Genomic DNA, 21,581 nt, shown 5'->3' on the forward strand with positions numbered 1-21,581 from the left:
GCCTCCTCCCTCCTTATATATTCATGAAGCGGTGCAGCTGGGCTGCAAGAAAAGCTGGGCTGCACAGGAAGAGGAACTCCGTGTGCCTGGCTCGGCACGGCCCTGCCGGGACGCACCCGTCCTTATCTCTCCCGTTATCGCTGTCCGTGCCGGGGCAGCGCCGGGCTGGAGGCACAGCCGCTCCGGGCAGCGGCTCCGGAGCTCTGGATGCCGGGAGGAGGAGGAGGAAGAGGAGGAGAGGAGAGCTGGCAGTAAGTGAGTCAGTCCCAGCACGGCTAAGATAACACTTTCTGGGGGATGTGTCCTTTTCTCAGCTCAGAGCCAGGCCTGCTGTGGGGCCGCAGCCACCCCTGCTCTGTTTGCTCCCCTTCAACCCACTAAAAGGGCTGGGATGTTTTCCTGGACCTACAGGTGGAGGAGAGCCTGGAAGGAGAAGACACATGCACAAGCAGGGCCTTTCTATGTAATTCACATTTCGAAATATTGAGCCCTTCTCCAGGCTCTTTTGCTCTGGAGAGATTGGCAGGGAGGGTCACTAAAGCCTGGTGTTGAAGGATTATATTGCAGTTGTGCCTTTTTGGGGGAGGGAGAGCGCTCAGAGTTCACATGTGCCTGTCTCCTGTGATCCCTTACTACTCCCATGGTCTCACTTCCATCCCCTTTCCTCTGGGATTCCAAGGAAAGGACACACTTCTGTTACTGCAGAGAAAGCCTTGGGGTATCCTGCCTGTAAATGAACCCTTGGGATAGCTGGATTATACTACAAGGGTGCAACAGGAGTTTCTCTCAACTGGAGGGAATGGGGATCTGATCAGCTCAAGGCAAGCCTTAGCTGGACATCATCAGCACAGCCAGCACCCCTTATTCACTGAGAGCTCCACCCCAGCTTGCAAACAGCATCCTGAGCCCACCAATCCCCCATTCCAGGCTGGCCCTTTGCCTTACTGCATGTCAGTGTGATCCAAGGAGCAACATCTCTTCACCCTACCCAGCCTTGCTGTGTGTAACCAGCAGCGACAGGCAGTGTGCTGCTCCATAGCCCTAAATTCAGGGGACTCTGCCAGTTCTGAGCATCCCATTAACCCCCTGCCTCTGCATGATGTTGTTAACCCAACAACTTCACATCCCCTTGCCAAGGTGCTCCCTTCTGACCTCTGCTAAAGCCTCAGTGTTTTCTCCCTGTCCAGGTGCAGCTCTAAGATGAAAGCTCCATCTGGGCAAGGCATCAGGCTGGCATGCCTGCTCCTGAGTCTGGCTGCCCCCTGCCTTCCCAGCCCCCTCTGGAAGGACAGGGACCCCCTGATGCAGCAGGAGAAAGCCCACCAGACAGGTGGCAACTTGGTGCTGAGCAGGCAGGAGCAGCAGCTCAGTACAAAGCTGGCAGACCTCAAGAAGAAGGAAGTGGAAGCAGCCATAGCTACAGGACAGTTCCCTCCAAGCATGCACTTCTTCAGGGCAAAAAGCCTCATTGACCAGAGCAAGGTGTTCAGCATCTTAAAGCGCATGCCTAAAGGTAGGCTTGGCTTAAGGAGCCTCATCTTACTCATCCTTTCTCATCTTTTGCTTTCTGAGCTAGGACAAAACACAGGATGTGGGAGAAAATCTTCTGAGAGCTGTAAATTGTGCTCTTTGGGTTTCAGGAAAAGCCCTGAGGAGAGGAAGAGGGGGATGGATTGGGTGAATACACATTTCCAGCAATTGTGGCATTTGGTTTAACTTACAATATGGATCCTTAAGTCTTTCAAGAGTGGAGAAGGGACAGAGGAAGCAAAGACAACAAGAAATACCAGACATCCCCATTTAATCAGCATGTTCCAGCCAGGGCCTCTCTTTTCCCACAGACACACTCCATGGACAGGCTACCAACCTTATTCTGTATCTCAGCCAAAAGTGCTGCATCCCCCAAAAAGGTGCAGGTGGTTCTGTAGCAGACCTGGAAGTGTGCTGGAAAGTCTGGGGGCACCAGAGGAGGAAGGGGCCACCTCTAACACTGAAATCATATTGTTCTTTGCTTGTTGTGTCAAGTCAAAGTCACTTAAAGTGAGCTTACAAAAGGGAGAGAGAGCAACATTTTACACAGGCAGGCAGGGACAGGACCAGGGGGACCAGTATTGAATTAAAAGAGGAGAGATTTAGATTAGATATTAGTAAGCCTACTCAGAGGGTGGTGAGGCACCAGAACCCACAGAAGTTGTGGCTGCCCCATCCCTGGAATTGTTCACAGCCAGACTGGATGTGGCCCTGAGCAATCTTCCCAACTTCTCCCTCCCAGTTTCCATTGTGGAATGCAGATTCCAGTCTTGCAGCATCCCAATCCATTAACATAAACAATTAGTGTGTCAGAAATGTCATTATCCTTTCATGGCTGAATTGAACAGTCAGAAATGTAAAAGTACTCCCCTCTTTACCTCCAGTATCATTGATACCAAGTGGGAGTCAAAACAAATAATTAATACTTTTCAGTCCTGACAATGTTTAAATGGGCTCTTGGAATCTTTGCAAGGGCTGTAAGATTTTAGGGCCAAGATCACATCCTTGCAGCTTTTTGAGTAGGATTTGATCAGAGCCCCTGGGAGTCCCTGTTGTTTCAAACACCACTGTAATGTCTGCTGCTGCTCTCACAGGGAAGAAGGTGACATTGCCAGGCAGAGGAGGGTCAGACAGCTGCAGCATGCCCAGCCTGGTGCACCAGCTCTGCTGAGAGCAGCAACCACAGCTCCTCAGCACCTTAACAGCCAGACCCTCTGTAGTGGGAGATCATAGACATGACTCTATATTACATTAGTCCACTGTAAATTGTAGTCTGGAACCTAATCTAATGTTAAATACATACCAGTCTTGTTCTTGCTATTCATGTTGTCCCTTTACCCTTCAGGGCATCAAAGCTATTTTGACTAAGAGGTCTCTCCCAGACTAACAAAATACACATCTAAGACTTCAGCTCTCACAGTGTCTTCCCTTCACAGAGGTGAGGCTTAGTTCAAGTACCAATAGCACCAGGAGCCTTTGCAAAAGGAGAGATCTCAGCAAAATGAAATTATAAGGAAGGTGAGCATAGAGAGGATGCTCCCTGTGCCAGGAGGACTGGCAGCTCCCAACACACTGCACAATAACAGAGCACCCCAGAGGCCCTCTGTGCTGGCCAGCAGCAGATGTACAATGTAAGCAAGCATGCTTTTGATAAGGCACCGAGTAAAATGTACTTCTGCATCTGAGTGCAATTCCCCAGAGTAACGTGGTCTGGGATTTTGGTGTATGCCAGAGCTCCAGAGAGCTGAAAGAGGAGACACACACTAGGCACAAAAATTGAAGCTGGGATCCAAACAGCCTAGATACAGAGCTTTGCTTCAGGTGTGCTCCAGCCAGCATGCCTTGTGAACTGCTGCCTCCTGTGCAAGTTTCTCTTTAAAGCAGTGGGGCCTGAGCCAGCTCACAGCAAACTCTGCCTGAAAGACCTTTAATAACTCAGAGCATTTTCCATCCCAGTGGAGCAGCAGAGCTCCCTATCAATCCCCCCTCCCTGTGCTCCCAGCGAGCTGTCACACTCTGCCTGCCCAGTGTGTGATGTGGAGGGGGGCACATCCTCCAGCCTGGGGGAGGCAGAGCAGCAGTGCAGTCCTTGCTGGGAGAATTCACTCACAGCCTTCTAAAGCATTTCCAGACACCCCCAGATGGACAGTTACCTCACCAAACCTGGGCAAACAAACTGGTACCCCACCAAACCTGGGCAAACAAACTGGTACCCCCACCAAACCTGGGCAAACAAACTGGTACCCCCACCAAACCTGGGCAAACAAACTGGTACCCCCACCAAACCTGGGCAAACAAACTGGTACCCCATTAAACTTTCTCCCCAGCTGCCTGGGCTCACCAGGACATCCCTGTCCCCCCCACCAGGCGCTGTGCTCCACCTGCACGACTTCGCCATGCTGAGCGTGGACTGGCTGGTGTTCAATGCCTCCTACCTGCCCGACTGCCACATCTGCTTCACGGCCGCGGGCTCCGTGCGCTTCCGCTTCTCCCGGCCGCGGCCGCCGCCCGCGCCCCGCTGCTCCCCGTGGCTGCTGCTGGACACCTACCGGCGACAGCTCCGCGACGTGGCCGAGTTCGACAGAGGGTGAGTGCACGGGGGCGGCCTCCTGGTGCTCCATTCTGGGACAGCTTTTCCCTTTGCTTGCTGCTCTACAGGCGAGGAACTCCGTCTAGGGCTGGAAAAGCAAATAGTAATGAATGTATGAAGGGGTTTGACAGCTAGCTTGCAAGCAAAGCTTAATAGAAGAAATGACAATTGATGGTTTTTGAGTGTATCTATTGCAAAGAAGAAGACAAAGCCATCAGCACAGAAACAGATTAGAAACTTTTTTCTTCTTAGACCCTGATCACATGAGTATGTCACGTCCAACCTAACAGTGACAGCAATGTCAGAGTTTGAAGGCTGCTGCATTAAGTGCACCAGTCAGGGACCATAAAACCTGAATTCTTCTGTGCACACATGCTGAGGACAGAAGCTGAAGTGGATTTAGGAGACCTGGCCCCAGCTCTCCTCAACACTGAATGGGTTTTTAATGTGGGACAGGGCTGCATTGTGCCTCAGCCAGTGAGGTATCCAAAAACTGGATGGGGAAACCAGGTAGGTGATGAACAGGCTGTCCCCAACATCAGAAAAGTCCTTTGCAAAGTCATTATTTTGATTCAGAGCAAGAAGTTGGGCAAACTATTTATGTTAATTACTGCACAAGCAAAACTCCTCAAACTCCCCAAAATAAAACCCAACCCAATTGTCCCTCCAAGCACCAAACTTGTTTTCTGCCATTGAAACCCCAGTGTCACCCACCACCTGGAAGCACGAGGCACTCATTCCCACCAGGCACCAGGAGCTGTGGCTCACCCTCCTGGGCACTGGCTGAGCCAAGGAACCCCACACACAGAACCCCTGCCTGGTTTGGGGGTTCTTTCCCCTCAAACATTCTCCTGCTGGCAGAGCTCCTGCCCTTACAGGCAAGGCTCCTGCAGCTGCTCACACCTCAGCTGGCTCCCCAGAGCATCACTCACCCTCCTGGAGGAGCTCCTCTCCCTGCAGGCAGCTCCTGCCTTCACTGCTGGCAGCCTTTTATCAGACTGGGCTTGTCTGAGCCACCTGGCATTTAATCACTTACAGGTGGCTGGGAAGAGCCTGGCTCCCCCTCCAGCCAGCGGTGATGGGAACACAGAGTCCCATCTCCCCATCCAGGGGCCATTGATCCCAGGACAAAGCCCTGCTGGAAAGGCCAAGAGGAAGCAGGCAGCTCTGCCGTGGTGTGTGGGGGGCTGGAGAGAGCACACTAAATAATGCATGAAGTCAGACACTGAGCAATAAGGACAAAGGAAAATATTGAGTAGCCATCCATTGAGAGGGCACTGCTGTCCATGGCACTCTGGGGGCTGCAGGAAAAACAGTGTGGGGTGTCATGTAATGACAGACAGGATTGCCATGCCAACACACAAGGGCAGGGCTGGACTGAGGCAGTGCAGAGGACCCTAATTCCAGCATTTCCCAAGTGAAACTTGGTGGGTTTTACTGCAGTGCTCTCCAGTGAGGTTGTATGCTCTTAAATGGAGACCTTTTAACTCTTAGTGAGCTGGTGTCCCCTCCACGTGGAAGCTGTCTGGGCTCTGTGCCCTGCAGATCTGGGAAGAAGGTCAGGTTGAAAAGCTGAGGAGCTTCCAGACTTGAGGCACAGTATTGCCTTCCCTCCCCAAAACCAGAAATGGGCAGGGCAGAGGGGTCTGACTCTCCAGGGCATCCACCATCCCTCTCTTATGGAAGTCCAGAGGGGTCTGACTCTCCAGGGCATCCACCATCCCTCTCTTATGGAAGTCCAGAAGGAGAAAGTGATGCCAGACCCTGGGCTCTTGACCTTTTATACCCTGAGGCTCAACTGCCCTGACACGAGATGGACAAAACAAGATGCAGTGAGAAGTCTCTGATCTCTGTCTGCCACAGAGAAAACTGGTTCCCCATTAGCTCCCTTCCATTTCTGCTGGGAGTGATGAGGAAGGAAAGATGACAGCAGCAGCTCTCTTCAACCACACCAGGAGACCCATAAATAATGTGTAAGAGATTGGATTTTGAAACAGCTTCACTTCCCTAAAGCCCCAGCAATTGCAGTGGACATTTAGAAGTGTCTCAGGAGCAGCCTTTCACTGCACTTGTTTTTGGTTGTTTCCATGGCATGATGCCACTTTCTGGCAGAGGCTGAGGGCAGGGCATCCTGTACACCCTGTACACCTGGGGCTGTGCCTTGTGTGGCTCCCTCTGTTCCTGTGTGGAAACACTTGTTTTCAGAGGCAGTAGTGACACATTCCTCTTCTTTTGTGTTTGCCTAACAGTGTTCAGTGGCCACAAGTCAGAGCAGGACTTGAGAGTGGCAGGCACTGCACAGGGACACAAGACAGAGCCTTGCTGCAAGGGTCTCCCCAAATCTGGAGGGGGATTCTTTTGCCTGAGCCAAGAACAAACTTGGATCTCTGGCATCCTGGGTGCTCACTTACCCATTTGAGTATGCTGTCCTTCATTTCTTGCCCTTCCATGCTCATCAGCACAAAATCACAGAGGAGTCATTAGGCATAATGTGCAAACACACCAACAACAGCCACGCTGAGGCACTTCCCCTCCTATTCTCCTCTAATCCCTGGGCACTAGTCTAGGGGCTAGGAATGTTTTTGGCCGTCTGGAAATAGGTCTCTAGCCAGGAATAGGCCCCAATCTGTTCTGCTTCTCAGTTTCTGGAAGCTCTCCCAGTCTCTTGAACATGTGCATCCCAGGCTACCTCTCTCCTGCACTCCTCTTTGCCCTTGAGCACTGACAAGCTGAGAGAAAGCAGATGTCAGAGCAAAGAACGGATGGATAGTTGGGTGGTTTCAAGGAAGTGTCAAGGGAATATGGCAGCAGGGAAGGGCTCTCATGCAAGGCAGGGTGGATCAGCAAATGTGAAGGAACAATGGAAATGTTTCTGAGAAGCTGCACCTCTTTCACCTTAAAGCATTTGACTAGGAAGGGGTGGAAGAAAGGGGAATCTGCAGGATTTTTTTTGCTGTTTGCATTTTTAGGTCCATATACATATGTGTGTGTGTGTGTGTGTCTGTGTGTGCTTTGGAAGTGACTCCTTTTGTTTGTTTCCCTCAAGAGAAGGTCTAATCATTCCTATTCAAAGCACACATCTCATGGGCCAAGACCCTGGAGGATTGTGTTATTGGTGAGCTTCCAAAAGGATGCTCTTAGGAGAGCCAGGAGACCACGGGCCAAGGGACAGCAAAAGGAAGGGAATTTTGCTTTCCTACTTAAAAAGAAAAACAATCCTCACTTATTTTCTTCACAATCAATTACAATTCAGGAGAATGTCATTCTTTCCCTCAAGAAGCAACATAATGGCTGCCACCTCCAAAGCAAGAGCATGCCCCCAGATATTTAGGGAAGCAGCACTGACATTCCAGCTATTTGTAAAATACCACTGCACACCCCCCACCAGCAGCACAAGGACTGAGGCCGTGCCCAGCAGAGCTCTCTATCACCAGGATGAAGTCATCTGTGAGGGAGCTGACACCACGGCCCAGGCTGCAGGGACAACTCCCCTGGGCACTGGCGGCGGCCCCGGCTGCCATCACCTTCCCCTCCGTGTCTTCTGACTGCCTTATCTCACAGAAAAATAGGGCAGTGTGTGCAGTGAGAGGGGGGAGGAAAGGGGAATAAAAATCCACCACAGAAACAAAGCACTCCACTCCCTCTACAAGTCTCCCCTTGGGGAGAAGAAGAGGGGATGAGAGAGAGCGAGAGCAAGCGAATGAACCACATGTGACAGATGTTAGTCACACTATTTAATGCACCACTGGAAGACATTTAGATACCACGGTGAGGAGAGGGGCATAATTACCCATCGAGAGCAGAAAAAGGAGCAGGAAAAATAACCCCTTTAAAAACAGAACCTTTCACTTCTATATTATATAGCACAGGAAAGGAAAATGGGGGAAAAAACCCAGGAAAAGAGAAAGCAAACCCACAGTTGAAAATAAATAATCCTTGGCTGGTCATTTTAGCTGTGCCCCTTTGGGCATATGCATTGCAATAGCATTGTTCAGTGCATATATGACATGACATGGAAGGCTATTTGTAGTCTGCACCTGATCACTGGCCAAGGCCCATTCCTGAAAAGAAGTAAAAAAAGAATGTGTTTATGAAGCTTTGCTTCATCTGCATGAGCTACTGATGGCAAAAGCCCCCGAACCCTTAGGAGATTATCTGGTTATCAAGGATGGATCACTATTATGCAATAAATCTTCAACAGTTGTAAGGATCAATAATCAGTCTCAAAGGGAAGGGGATTATAAAGAGAAGCACAATTTGATTTATGTGCATTTAGGAGCAGGGTGGTGTGGGGATTTATGGCTGTTTCTAGCCCAAGAGCACAGGCTAAGCAAACAGCCACGAGTTTGTAGAGGCAGATTTAAAGGCGGGGAGCGGAGCCCTGCGTGCGCTCAGCGCTGGAGGAGCCGAGTTCTCACAGGACGAGGGCAGAAAGCGCTGGGAGCCCGACTGAGCACCCATCCTTATCTGGAAGGGAGCTGCCTGCACGGCGAGACCGGGCTTGCACGGCCTTTTGATCCACGGGGAGGTTTGTCCCGGAGCCGCTGGGAACGGCCCCGCTCGGCCCCCGGCTGCGGGCAGGTGCCGAGCTGGAGGGGAGCTGCCCTTCGGCCAGAGGGAAGGGAAAATCCTCCTTCCCACACGAAACCGCCCCGATGAGCAGCAGCACAGCCTTTCTGCCCCCCTCCGCAGCTCGGGCAGCCGGATCAGCGCCTCCGGGATGCTCCTGACTCCCGCATTCCTGGTTTCTAGGGTGATGCTGCGGTGTCTCCTCGCTCCTCGCCCCTTCCGTGGTCCAGCTCGGTCTTCTCTGCTTGCATGGATTACTGAACAGTAGCTGGGGTTGCCCAGTGTCCTGGATAATGGCACCAAAGCCCCTATTGTAATGCATGGGAGGGCAGAGCCCAAGTTGCTGTGGAAACCTTAACTCTGAATTTTCCTGACTGTTGAGCATTTAAAGTATCATTCTTAACAGTAGTAGCATCTCTTTTATGTACAGGTTTGCTTCTAAAATTGGTGCTGGCAAAGAAATTAACAGAGTGAGGAAGAAATGAAACTGCAGCCCCTGGAACAGAATCCTTAGAGAGTGAAACTGCAGGCAAATGCTGGGGGAACAGGCTCTGCTTTATGGGCAGGATGGAGGGATTCAAAAGGCATATCTGCCCAGGATGTCTTAGTTTATGAATTTGGACCAGAGCACATTTTACATCTGTAGGGGAGCTGTGGGGGTTTAATTTCATCCACAGAAGTGTCCTGGATGAAGATAATAAGACCACAAATCAAAGCCACACCTCCCATATAACAGAGCAGAGCACTGCACGAGGATGGGGGCCAAGACATCAAACAGGAAACATTATTAAAGATCAGTAGCTGTTATTGAGGGGAAACAATATACCCAGATGAAAGCTGAAGCATGGCTGAAGGTATTTCTGTCTGAACCTGCTTAGCCCCTGACACGAGATAAGCACTGGGCCAGCAAGAAAACATCTGTAGGTTTCTGTGATGGCTTCCATTTGTCCACCCAGGAATGGAGTTCATCACCCCTGCACTGCCATTCAGACTTTGCCCACTGGTAGGAGAATTTTGTTATGAACTACTCTTCAAGTGGAAGAAGGAGGGCTTAAGGTGGGATGAAGGCTATCAGCTTGCCCGAGGTTGGTGGCATGGCACAGATGCTCACCCTGTCCTAAATGCAGGCTGTCACCCACAATCAGATATTCTTGCAATTTACTGGCTCCCTTAAAGTCTGCTTGATAAAACTACCCACTGTCTCTCTGGATTTCTTTAAGAGGCTCATATGCCAGCTGAGTGGATGGAGGAAATAAATACATTTCCATGACAGTAAGGAAAAGCCAGGACTGAGATTCTTTTCAGCTGTTTCCCTGAAGTAGCTATCAGCAAGGCAGGTGGGGAGTCAGGCTTGTTCTCAGTGGCTGGGAAAAGTAATTTCTGATTCAGAACTGTCTTCCTCTTGCATTTTTTTGGGTGGCGTATTTTGACACTACAAAGGTACCAGGACAACTTATGGGCTCAGCAAGCAGGCTGGTGGTGGCCCAGCACATGGCATGTCCTGTAGACTCAATCTGCCTTTCAGGTGCTGAATAAAGGACCAAGAGTTGTGACATTTTATGCACATTGAAGATTCTTGGGAAAACACATTGTCTGCAGGAGTAATGTGCATGCCTGCTTTCAGATTAGGAATACCCTGGGTAGAAGAGTAAGATTGATATAAAAGATTTTCAGGTTAGGGATACCCTGTACAGCAGAGTATAAGTGATACAAAAGATTTCCAGGTTAGGGATACCCTGGGTAGCAGAGTATAATTGATATAAAAGCACCATACTTGCTTTTGTAACTCTGTTCCTTGAAAAAGGGACAGGGCAGGTTTTAAACACCTACTCCTACCCTGCTTACAGCTCAACATGTATCATACAAATTCTGTGCCATTAAAGGAGTAAATACACGTGGCAGAAAAATGACCTGAATGCTTCCTAGCTGCACCAGCCACTGTTGTACTGCAGTGCCAACAGGCTCTGTTTGCTCTCCTCATTCCTTCTCTTCTCCCTTTTCTATAGCTTGCTGAGAAACCTGACCCTGCTGACGGATAGCCCTGAGCTGGCCTACCCTTCTCAGGCTTTCATTTGGAAAAGATTTGAAGAAGTCTTTCTCATTGCCTCTGGACTTATCTGCTATGCACCTGTGTTCAAGGCCTATTTCTACCAGGGGCTGCTGGAGCTCTATGAAGATAACATACAGTATGTTGAGATAAGAGCTATCCTGCCTGCGGTACGTGGGGTTTGGCTTCTCTTTTAAATCCTTATTTCTCCATAGCTTTTCTCAAGCCCTATCTTGAATTTAGTTTTTGGATGTTTGCATACCTGCCCTCCTAAGGATGCTGGAAAACCTTGATCATATTCAAACATCTTTCTTGGAGATTTGCATAGGGAAGGGCTTGAGAGATTCTTTGTTCTTAGTGGCTGAGGGAGATACCTGCTGTGACATAGGCACAAAACTACATTGCACAGTCAGACTGGGAGCTGGGTCAAAATCTTGCTCATTGGGAAGAGGTCACTCAGTTTTGCACAAGAATCACCTGTTCTGTGGCAACTGCTCTGAACAAATTTCCTGACTTGGATAGAGACTTATTCTGGAATAGTTATGCTATTTTAAATCCTCAGTTTATTTCAGAATGATTACTCTGAATAGGTGAGTCAATCAATTGGCAAAACACAACCTCCCACAATTTGCAGACAACCTAAAATTTTGGCTGTGTGAATGAAGTATGAACTGCTCCTTTCATTACCATTAACACCAAAATCTGGTAATGGTTCAGGCCTTTCACCCAGAGCTGGTCTGGTTGTCCTCCAAGCCCACTCTGCCCTAATGCCTCCCCAAGCACCAGCAGCCCACACCACCCAAAGTGTTCCCACTTTCCCAGTAACAATTTTGTCACTGCAGACATACCTTTCCCATGCAATTCTCCAGCCCAGCTCCATGCAGGACTCCATGGGGGTGGGAATTCTGTCAGTCTATCATACCTGAGAAGAGAAGGATGTATTGCAAAGGGGAAAAAAAAAGGATGTGGAGAAGTCCACAAAGTTTACATGAGTCTTACTGTGATGGGGGTTGCCATAAGCCAGTTGCTCTGAATTCAGCCACCACTTGTCTTTGGGGTACCTGAAAAGAGAAAATAACAGCAATGTCAAAATGCCTGTGCATTTTGTGAGGCATCCCCCCAGGCCACGAGTATCTGCCACGATACAAGTGTGTGGGCCTGCCTGGAAAATACCCTGCCTTTACCATCAGTCCTGAGACATGGCTGTGAGTCCTTTTGAAGAGAGGCTTGGCAGGGAAGATTTGCTTCCCATCCAGCTCCTGATGCTGGCGGCAGCCGTGGGAGCCTGCAGAGCCCTGGGGCTCCCCTGCAGCCGGCAGCTGTGAGCTGCAGGGCTGTGAGATCCAATGCTGTGAGCTGCAGGGCTGTGAGCTGCAGAGTTGTGAGCTCCAATTCTGGAAGCTTCAGTGCTGTGAGCTCCAGGTACCACAGCAGGGAATGCCAGGAGCCACAGCCACGCCGGGATGGAGGGCAGCAATGGGACAGCCAGGGTGAAACTGGGGTTAGAGGGAAGGGAAAAGCTTCATGGGGAAAGTCAAGGTGAGCAGGGTGTGACAGGAATAGCAAGGTGCTCGTGTGGCTGGAGAGCCTCCACAAGGCTCCACAGCAGCAAAAGCTCTCCCTGCAGCAAAGCCTGCCAGAAGCGGCCCCAAGTAAAGTAAATGAAACTGGGATTTAGTGTGAAACAGCAAACAGTGTGGAAAAGCCCCCTAAGCCCAGCTGTGTTTGCAGATTCAGCTGTGTAAAGTCTCACATTCCCATGGGCTGCAGCTGGGGAAAATTCCCTCTGAGCATCTGCAGCTGCCCCACGGCTGCTGGTGCCTGCAAGGGGGACACCACGTTGTAATGGGGTGTGGGGCTTTGCAGGGGCATCCCTGCAAGGGACAGCACCAGAGGGGAAGTTAGGGGGGAAGTGGAGCAGTGAAGCCTGGAGGAAAAAGGTGACAAAGAAAAGAATGGCGAGAAGGGTGAGAGGAGAACTGATGGAGTGGTTTCAGCTGCTGTGAGTGACTCCAGGCAAGGCCTTTGTGGGTTAGTATCAATTCAGGGTCTCCACCCCTGCTGAAATCAGGGCAAAAGCCCCAAAACCATCCCTGGTAGAGAGGAACCTCCAGAGCAAGTTGATGAGACAGAGCATGCCAAAAGGATTATTTTTCCCAGTTTGCAGCCAGAGACCTGAGAAAAGCATGGCAGGACTAAATGACTGACTCAAGGTCATGAAGCAAACCTCTGGCAGAGGGGAGCAGCAGGAGCCCAGCTCAGCTGGTAGCTTATGGAGCTCAGCCACTGCGTGCCTTGGGGCTGCCTCAGCTGACAGATTGCCACTGCAAGGCACAGAGCATGAGTGAGCTGCAGACAGCTGGACAAAGCACTGCAGTGTTGGATGCAGACAGGAGTGAGAGGTCATGGTCTCCAAGGGGTTCTCAAGGGCGTTTGCTTGCCACGTCTGAACACGGAGAAACTTGTATCACATAGGAGGGGGTAAGTCCACTCCTTGGTTCTTGCCAGCTGGTAAAGGCTTGAAGAATGAAATGTTCTGCACAGATTTCACTGCTTTTGTTTTCCTGCCCTGTTGTCAGGACCACAGCACTCTGCTTCTCCCAAGGTTTTTGTCACTTCATTTCTCCCAATTCCAGTAAAACACCTCTTCTAACTACTGCTTGTCATATGCTTCTCATGCTGCAGGTGTATGAACTGGATGGCACCAAGCACAACAAATCCTGGTCTGTGGCAGCCTACCGGGAAGTGAGCAGGCAGTTTGTGAAGGAGCACCCAGACTTTGTTGGAGCCAAGGTTATATTTGCAGCACACAGGTAGAGGCTGAGCAGGGCTGAGAGCAGCTGTGCCATGTGCAGGGCAGAGGGCTGGGAGAGGCAATGCTGGGATGCCAAGGTTGGTTGGCAATGTCCATGTGGGCTGTTGGAGCTGGGGTGTTGCTTCCTGAGACATTCCCTGGCACGTGTGAAAGGTTGAGAGTGAGAATTCATCCATGTGGGTCTGCCTTTGTGCAAGGTGAGCACCAGAGGAGCATCCATGAGCCCTGGGAGTGAGAATGAGCCCAGGCAGGGCTGCCTCTGTGTGTGTCCAAGCCATGCCTGCTCTCCTCTGAGCCTGATGCACTCCCCCACTCTGCAGACATGAAAGCAGTGACAGCAGTGCCCGAGTTTGGGCACTTGGTGTGGCAGAGATCCCATGGGACCTGGCACACACTGCTCCCTGCAGCCTGTGCACGGCATGTTCGTGCTGCTGCTGCCCTCCAAGCAGGCAGATGCCATGAAGTCATGTGAGGTGATCCTCAGCAAGCAGAGCAGACCTCTCAGCAGCACTGATCACTCTGCTTTGGCACAATGCCCTCTCCAGTTCAGAGCTGGCTGGCCTCTCTGGCCACAGTCTGCAAAATGCACCAAGAAGTTTAAGTCTGATAGGGCTGGAAGAAACCTAAATGGAAAACTCTCTTGAAATGCAGTTACTGCCTCACCTCCCAACAAAACAGCTGGGAGGAAAGAAAAAAAATGAAACTTTTTCTCTCCACATTGTTGTGCTCCCTTCCCCGCTTGGTAAATGGGAAATCCAGTGAGTTAGACAGGCATGCCTCAACTCAAGTGACAGCAGGGTCTAGCCAGGCATTTCCTGGTCATTCATGGGTTTCTTTTCATAATATCAATTTTCTACTGCTGTTTCTCTAGAGACCTGAAGCTGGTTGTCAGATTCAAGAGCAACTTGCATTTTGGAAATACCCCTGGGGGCCCTGTTTCACAACTCAAACCCTGAGAAGGCAGGCCCATGGGAGTCAGCTTCTGCAGCTCTTTCTCTCTCTTGCTCTCTAGGATGCTGAATGTCTCCCAGATTAAAGAAGACATCATCACTGCCATGGCACTCAGAGCCCGCTTCCCAGACACCCTGGCAGGCTTTGACCTGGTAACTGAATTTCTTCTGACCCCTGCTGATATAACCACATATATCCCGTGGCATATGTTCTATACCAGAGCCAGAACCTCTGCTGCTGTACTGAAATCAGTGTTAATGAATTGCAAATCCTCCAGCTAAGGATTTTGTTCAGGGTAATTGACAAAATCCCCTGAAAGAATCGGCTCCCTACCCCACAGCATTGTAATTTCAGCACAGCTGGCACCTCATTTATACAGAGCTCTAAGTCCCACCATCTTCCCAAGTGAGATCAAAAATACTTTTCTGCTTTCCCCAGGTTGGTGATGAGGACCAAGGTCATTCTTTATGGGAGCTGAAGGATGCCCTGACCATCCCATATTCCATGGGGGTCAACTTGCCTTACTTCTTCCATGCTGGGGAGACTGGTGAGCATGAGGACTCAAGGCTTTTACTGCTTGCAGAGGCAAGACTGAAATCTTGCAAAGAACAGAAGCAGCAAGCCTGGCTGGCTTGCTGGCTGTATCAAGAGGATGTGTGTGCATACATGTGCACATAACCAGTTTCCCCTATGCTTTTTTCCTTATCAGTTTGGGGCTGTGGCACTCCCACATGACCCATTCCTGTTTTGGACAGTAGGTGTCACATTGCCCAGCATCTTTGACCTGGTGTAGGAGTTATTGCTGGTGAAGGTGAAATAATATTTCACCTTAAAACACATCTCATCCTAATGCACAGGCTACTCCCCAATAATTGTTACTTCTCTCCATTGACAAGTAATGGAGTCCAGCATAATTAACTCAGCTGCAAGAGCAATGCTGTAAACATCTAAAGCCAGGTGAGATGAGTGGGTATCTCCGTGCTGGGCAGATTTAGATTCCTGTTTCACTGAAAATGCAAGTGCAAACTCTGAGCATGAGCAACCCTCTCACCTCACAACTGGGACCTCTATTAACAAAATCACCTAGCAGTTTGAGGAGCTTTATTTCCTCACAGCACTGCATTGACTCTTGTCTGTCTCTGCTCAGACTGGCAGGGCACCTCTGTAGACAACAATGTGCTGGATGCATTGCTACTGAACACCAGCAGGATTGGCCATGGACTCGCTCTCATTAAACACCCAGTAGCCAAAAATTTGTCTCTGAAGAGGGATATTCCTGTGGAAGTCTGTCCCATCTCCAACCAGGTATGTTGTTATGTGGCTGGGTCACTGCAAAGGGGATCACCATTGCTGTGAGGGTCAGCTGGGGGGCACCTACAAGTTTTGATGCACACAGGCTGGCTTAGTTTCCTTTGCAGCACCTTACACTACAGTTTACCATGTAGATATACAGTGAATATATTTAAGGCTTGTAGTGCCAGTCAGCAAAAAAACAATTTAAAACCCTATCCAGAGTAACCTGGGAAGGCAGTCCTCCCTAGTGGAGATGAGGCCCACAGACACAGAGGTGCTTTAAGAAACATAATTGAAAATACTTCAAAACCAGGGGGCCAGAGGCTGAGAAGCAGGGATTGTAACTGGAAGTTCTTGGTTTTGCAGAATTCATAACCAGTGGGAACTCTTTTGCAGCACATTAGAGAGGTGCCATTGTCTCCTGGGTGCAGCAGAAAGGACTTTGGGGGGATATTTACTGGTGTGAGCCTTGAGGGAGATAACCCTGATACCAGCTCCAGATGCCTCAAGCTAAGCACCACAGCAAATATGCAACCAAAAGACTGTCCCTGAATTGCTCACAGTCAAATCGTTCTAAATAAGCACAAGTTATTCACCCCACTGGACTTGATTAAGGTGATTTATTTAAGAAATTAATCTTGTACAGTCAGTGGGGGCAAGCTGCTTCCTCCTGCAGCAGCTCAGAGCAGAAAACATTGTGAACAGTCCTCTGGAGCTTGTCCCTCCCTGACCACTACCTGCTGGCAGGTGTCAGTGACACAGCTGCAGCCCTGGCAGTGTCAGTGTGACACAGCTGCAGCAATAACCTAGCATGGTGTCTCCCACCCTTCCCTACCCAGGTCCTGCTGCTGGTAGCTGACCTGAGGAGCCACCCTGCAGCTGACCTCATGGCTGAAGGGCACCCCATTGTGGTCAGTCCCGATGATCCCCCCATCTTTGGGGCAAAGGGAGTCTCTTATGACTTCTACGAGGTGTTCATGGCCATTGGAGGGATGAATGCTGACCTGAGGACCCTAAAACAGCTTGCATTCAACTCCATAAAGTAAGTTCATCACCTCTCTCACCTTGCCATAGTAATCATAAGGGGGCTATCAGCTTGCCCCCCTTGCTTGCATTTGGGTTTTGGCCCCAGAGTCTCCTCTGCCACAGGAGCTGGGCTTCTGTCAATCCAAAATCTCCTGTGTGTCTCTTCCACAGGCAGGACACAGGGAGCCCAGAGGCCCCTCTGCCTGTGCTCTCAAGGGCCTTTCTCTGATTCCATGCCCCAGTGTATTCTTCCTTTTCCACTCTTTGGGAACTTGCTTCTACCACCTGGTTCTGGGTTTGGGAGAAATTGTATGTCTTTGTATCACTTGTCTATTTCTGCCAAAATTTGACTTGCTGCAGTGTTTGCCATCTGAGAAACACAGGAAAACTATTAGCATTTCATTTGGGTGTGTTTAACCCCTTTTTCTATTAACTGGACAGTTCTGAATGTCCAAAAATAGTTTGGATGTGAAGCCCAGGGTCTCCCTGCACATTCCTCAGCTCCTGCCTGTTTTACAACATGCTACTCTGTGTGGTGCAGGCATGTCCTGCAAGGGTTAAACTCTTGCTGCCTCCTGCCTTTTCATTTCAGTGCTGCTCTTGAAATAGCTGCCCCCTTGTCTCCTGCCTGACACTGACTTTCCTCCTCCTCACAGATACAGTGCCATGCTGCCGGCTGAGAAAGCCAAGGCCAAAGAGCTCTGGCAGAAAAAATGGGACCAATTTGTGGCTGACCTCTCTGATAGCTTTCTGAGGGAGCTGTAGAGAGGACAAGGCTCATCTCAGAAGGCATTTGGCAAGCTAGAGTGAGCCAGACTGATTGCTAAGAGGGAGACTGCCTCTTCCATGTGACCTGAGCAGATGAATGGAAGTCAAAGTCTCACCTGGCCACTCTGCTAAGCCAGGCTTAATGGGCTTAAAGCTGAGCAGGAGCTGCACTATCCTGTGAAACTCATGGGCTGCAGGTAAAAGGGAGCAGTGAGCCTTTAGAGCAACCACAAGGAATCACCCTGCTCAAAAGAGTCAAAACAATTAAAACTTGCCAATGGCCAAATCCTGACATCCTTATTCAGAAAAAATATGCTTTCCAATGAGAGTCAGCAGGAGATTGCCAACACGAGGATCTCTGAATTTTGCCTTATCATTACAAAATGCAGACCTTGGCCGGAAACAGCAAAGACAAACATCCAACCATTTGGGCCACTGACCTTCAAGAGAGCAAGGACTGAAAATGACTCTTGTTATGTTAAACCCTGGGCCTGCTGCCAAAATAGCACTGCTAGGTCGAAGAACCAGTCATAGGTCTGATGTCTGCTATTTCAGGACCTACCATGGCTGGAAACAAGCTGGTGCAACTTGCTCCCACAACATTGAAGCCTGGTTGCACAGTGATCATAAAGGCAGAAGAGAGGTGCCTCAGTTGCCAGCAGTTTTTTTACTACAAACTCTTTTCCTGTCCTCTGGTCAAAAGGAAGACAAAACACATTTCAGGTTAAGTCAAAAACATCCTGGCTTCCCAGACCCAGCTTGATTAAAACTATCCCCCTGCACAAGGTTGTGTTAACACAGACATTTATAGGAAACACCTTTTGCTTTCAGGGAGTTCCACTACCAGCCTTTGTTGCTGTACTCATCGTGCAAATGTGGCTTTATCCAGCCTGTCAGAGAGATTTTCACCTTGGTAGAGAACTGCTGTGGATATCCACAGGGCTCATTTGGACCTCTGTGATTTCCAGCTCCTTGGCAAAAAAAAAAAACCAAAAAACCTACACAAGAAATAGTCCCTTGACAAGCTGAGTCCCTGTCTTAACATCATCAAAAATATCAGGAGGAGAACTAGTTGCAGGGAGACTAAAAAAAAACCAACCAACCAAAACCAAAAGAAAACAAAAACTCAGAAAAAAGCAAACTTAAGCAGATTGCTAAATGAATTCAGAAAAATATTTCAGTACACACATGCCAAGCATGCATCCACGATCAAAGAGCATCTTTCCCTGACTTCAGTACAATCATGCTGGTTTGCATCAGTCAAGGGAGAATTGACAAAAATTCCTACTGAAAGACATCTCCCTCCTCTGAAGCACAGACTTGCAAAGGCTGTTGTTTGCTAATCTGACCAGCCTGGGCCAATTGGCTCTCTTTATGCTTTCTGTTAATTGTCTCAAGCAGCTTGGCCACAGTGTTTATTTCCACTGACCTTGGCTGGAGCACCTTAGCAGCAGGCACACACACTTATTGCAGAAGTGGATCAAGCTGCACAGCCTGTGTGCCCTGTGTGAAATTGCCCACAGTTCACAGGCTGCAACCTCATCTCTGGTTATCCCAGAGAAAATAAAAACCATCTAAACCACACACACTATGAACCCCATCACAGAACACAAATAAAATCACAATAAACCACATGTGTGTGCATTGCAGAAGGCAGCAACACAAACCACAGAAATGAAAAAGTGAGAACCCACTCACACCTCTCACTAACTGTGGGAGGTTAAGTGCCTTACAGCCCCAGCCCTTTCCAGCCACAGCTACCTCTGCTCCAGCTCTCTCTGCCCACACCCCCAGCATCTTCCTCTGAAGCATCCTGATGCTTTTTTTGCAGACTGACCTCCCCTGGGCCTTGGTACAGATTTGGTCTTGGGCAGGAGTTTTATACTGGAGGAGTAGCCAGAGCAGAGCCACCCTCCCTCCTCCTGCATGGGTGTTGCATCCAGAGCTCAGGGTAGGCTTTGGTCATGGCCAGGTTATAAATGCTGATTTGGGAAGTGCTTTACTTGTAATGTTGCTGAGCAGAACCACAGCAAACAAGCAGAATGGCAGCTGACCAGCAACCCAAAGCCCTGTCCCTCTCAGCAACCTGATCTTTCAGCTTTGCTATATGTGGATGGATGAGGATCTTTATTTGCCATGACTTGATTCTCCCTTAAATAAGCCTCTTTGCTGCCAAGGTGAAGCTAATCATTACAGAGCCATTGTGGGAGGAGCTGAGCTCCTCAACACACAGGTTGACCCATGCCCCTTCCTTTCCTACCACAGCAGAAAGCTTTCAGCTCTTCCTGCACGTGGTCTCTTGAAGTCCTGAACCTCTTTTTGCTTACCTGTAGTCCTCCTTTCTCCTCATTACCTGCAGGAGTTGCAGGGCTAGATCTTCCATCTGCCAAATGTTTGCTGGAACCAGCTGTTGTGTCCACTTTGTTCTTGCTTTCCTAGGAAAAGCCTGCTGGGCATTGGCCATTTACCTTCTTCTCAGCTGTGCTGTGAGGGGGCCAAGTGCCTGGAGCCACAGGGTGTGATGCTGGTCAGGATCACAGCAGAATCAGGTTTCTGCAAAAATCACAGGGGTTTAAAATGGCACAGGGGTTTAAAATGGCACAGGGGTTTAAAATGGCACAGGTCTGATGCAGCCCTCAGAAATGTGTGACAGAGGGAGGGCCAGCCTGCCTTACTGCTGGCTGTATCTTCCTTAGAGCCTGTCTTAATTGGGAGAAAGGTGCAAATTGGGAAGCCCTGCCTGCATTCTCACCTCTCTAAATCCAGGTGTGCAAAAAAGGAGGAATTTAGGCTGGACCACAGCAGTTATAAAAGATCAATTCATTCAGCTCCATTCAAGCTTTGGGTAAATTTGGCTGCAGAGCTTCACTGAGACTCAGCTTTCTTTTAGTAGCAAAATTCCAAGGGTTTTGCTGCCAGTCTACTCCCTTTTGCCCAGTACCTTGGCTCCCTGCTCACATGTGTTGGCAAATACATCACATACAATGCTCCCTTGCTTGTCTCTTTCAGAACATAGTCTATAATTAAATTTTCAAACCTGTCTTAATCGTGGGGGTTGTTTTTCCTTTTTTTTTTTTTGTCTCCATGTTAAAAAGAACAGAGGATACCTAGATTTGATGGGGATGTCTCACATCACTCAGCCTGGAGGGATCAGGGAGCCTGAAATGCCGTCTCAGCATGCTGCAAAGGGCAGTTTGATCTGTAGAGCTAACTTGGTCAAGCCTGGCCAAGACACTACCCAGGACCCCTGTTCCCCCTTCCCCAAGCCCCACAGCAGCTGCACCCAGCTCAGGGCTGTGTTTTGATACAGAGAACACCTCACAGACAGGATTTGCCCCTGCTGCCTCTCCTCCCACGACAGTTTTGTACCATCTCTGTGGTGGTTACAGCATGGGAAAGTAAAGGAATGACTGGAGGCCATTTAATCTCCTTTTAGCATGATTTTAGGAAGGGAATAGAGGGAAGTGAGGAGAAGGCTAAATGATCAGCCCATTCTTTTCAAAGAAAGGGAATTCTTTTCAAATAATTGCCTTGTGGAGCACCAGGTGACTGCAGGGTACAAGGTGAGGCTCTTTGCCCAAAGCACTGCTGGTGGGCATGGGAAGAAAGTGCCAGCTTGAGAGCTTCAATATCTGAGATGAAAGAGGAGGAAGCAGCTGCAAGGATGGTGGGAGGCTGAGCAAACATAGAGGCAAAAAGAGCCTGCTTCAGTCTCCATCCAGACTCAGGAGCAAGCAAGGAGAGTAGAAAATCCATGGAAGTTTCTATTACAGTTACTTCAAGCAGCCATAGCAATACTTAAAGCCTTATGCCTGTTATCTCCCCCATCTGTCACTCCCTGTGGCCTCTTCAGGTTCAATTTGTTTGAATGGGAGGTGGATGGAGCTTTGTTTGCAGCACAAGTGTTTGCTGCAGAGCATCTTATTCTGCCTTTGGGGCAATTTAGAGGATGAAATGTTTGCCTCCTGGTCACTGCCTGCCAGGAAATGGCT

The 21,581-nt window shown here is 49.5% G+C and overlaps 2 protein-coding genes across 6 annotated transcripts in view; one reads left to right on the forward strand and one right to left on the reverse strand.

Moving 5' to 3' along the window:
* The window catches only part of CECR2 (CECR2 histone acetyl-lysine reader), a 144,364-nt gene extending 124,312 nt beyond the window's left edge, over positions 1-20,052 (reverse strand). For all 4 annotated transcript variants that reach the window (XM_074540184.1, XM_074540185.1, XM_074540183.1 and 1 more), the window contains exons 1-4: positions 19,917-20,052; positions 11,736-11,797; positions 11,585-11,658; positions 4,080-4,208 (exon numbers count right to left, since the gene is read on the reverse strand). The gene's annotated coding sequence lies outside the window, so the exon portion shown is untranslated. The remainder of the gene's footprint in view (positions 1-4,079; positions 4,209-11,584; positions 11,659-11,735; positions 11,798-19,916) is intronic.
* Positions 9-20,630, forward strand: ADA2 (adenosine deaminase 2). 2 transcript variants are annotated; one of them, XM_026790848.2, is made up of 10 exons: positions 9-255; positions 1,188-1,513; positions 3,898-4,117; positions 10,696-10,906; positions 13,422-13,549; positions 14,564-14,654; positions 14,941-15,049; positions 15,650-15,807; positions 16,635-16,837; positions 17,478-20,630. In XM_026790848.2, exons 2-10 carry the CDS (start codon positions 1,201-1,203, stop codon positions 17,584-17,586), a joined length of 1,542 nt encoding a protein of 513 aa, XP_026646649.2. In that variant the 5' UTR covers positions 9-255; positions 1,188-1,200; the 3' UTR covers positions 17,587-20,630. The 2 variants fall into 2 exon arrangements, with proteins under 2 accessions (XP_026646649.2, XP_005482723.3); XM_005482666.4 differs by having other exon boundaries at positions 40-251.
* Positions 20,631-21,581: the final 951 nt, after the last annotated feature.

Source organism: Zonotrichia albicollis, chromosome 4, assembly GCF_047830755.1.
Source record: "Zonotrichia albicollis isolate bZonAlb1 chromosome 4, bZonAlb1.hap1, whole genome shotgun sequence".
Lineage (NCBI taxonomy): Eukaryota > Metazoa > Chordata > Aves > Passeriformes > Passerellidae > Zonotrichia > Zonotrichia albicollis.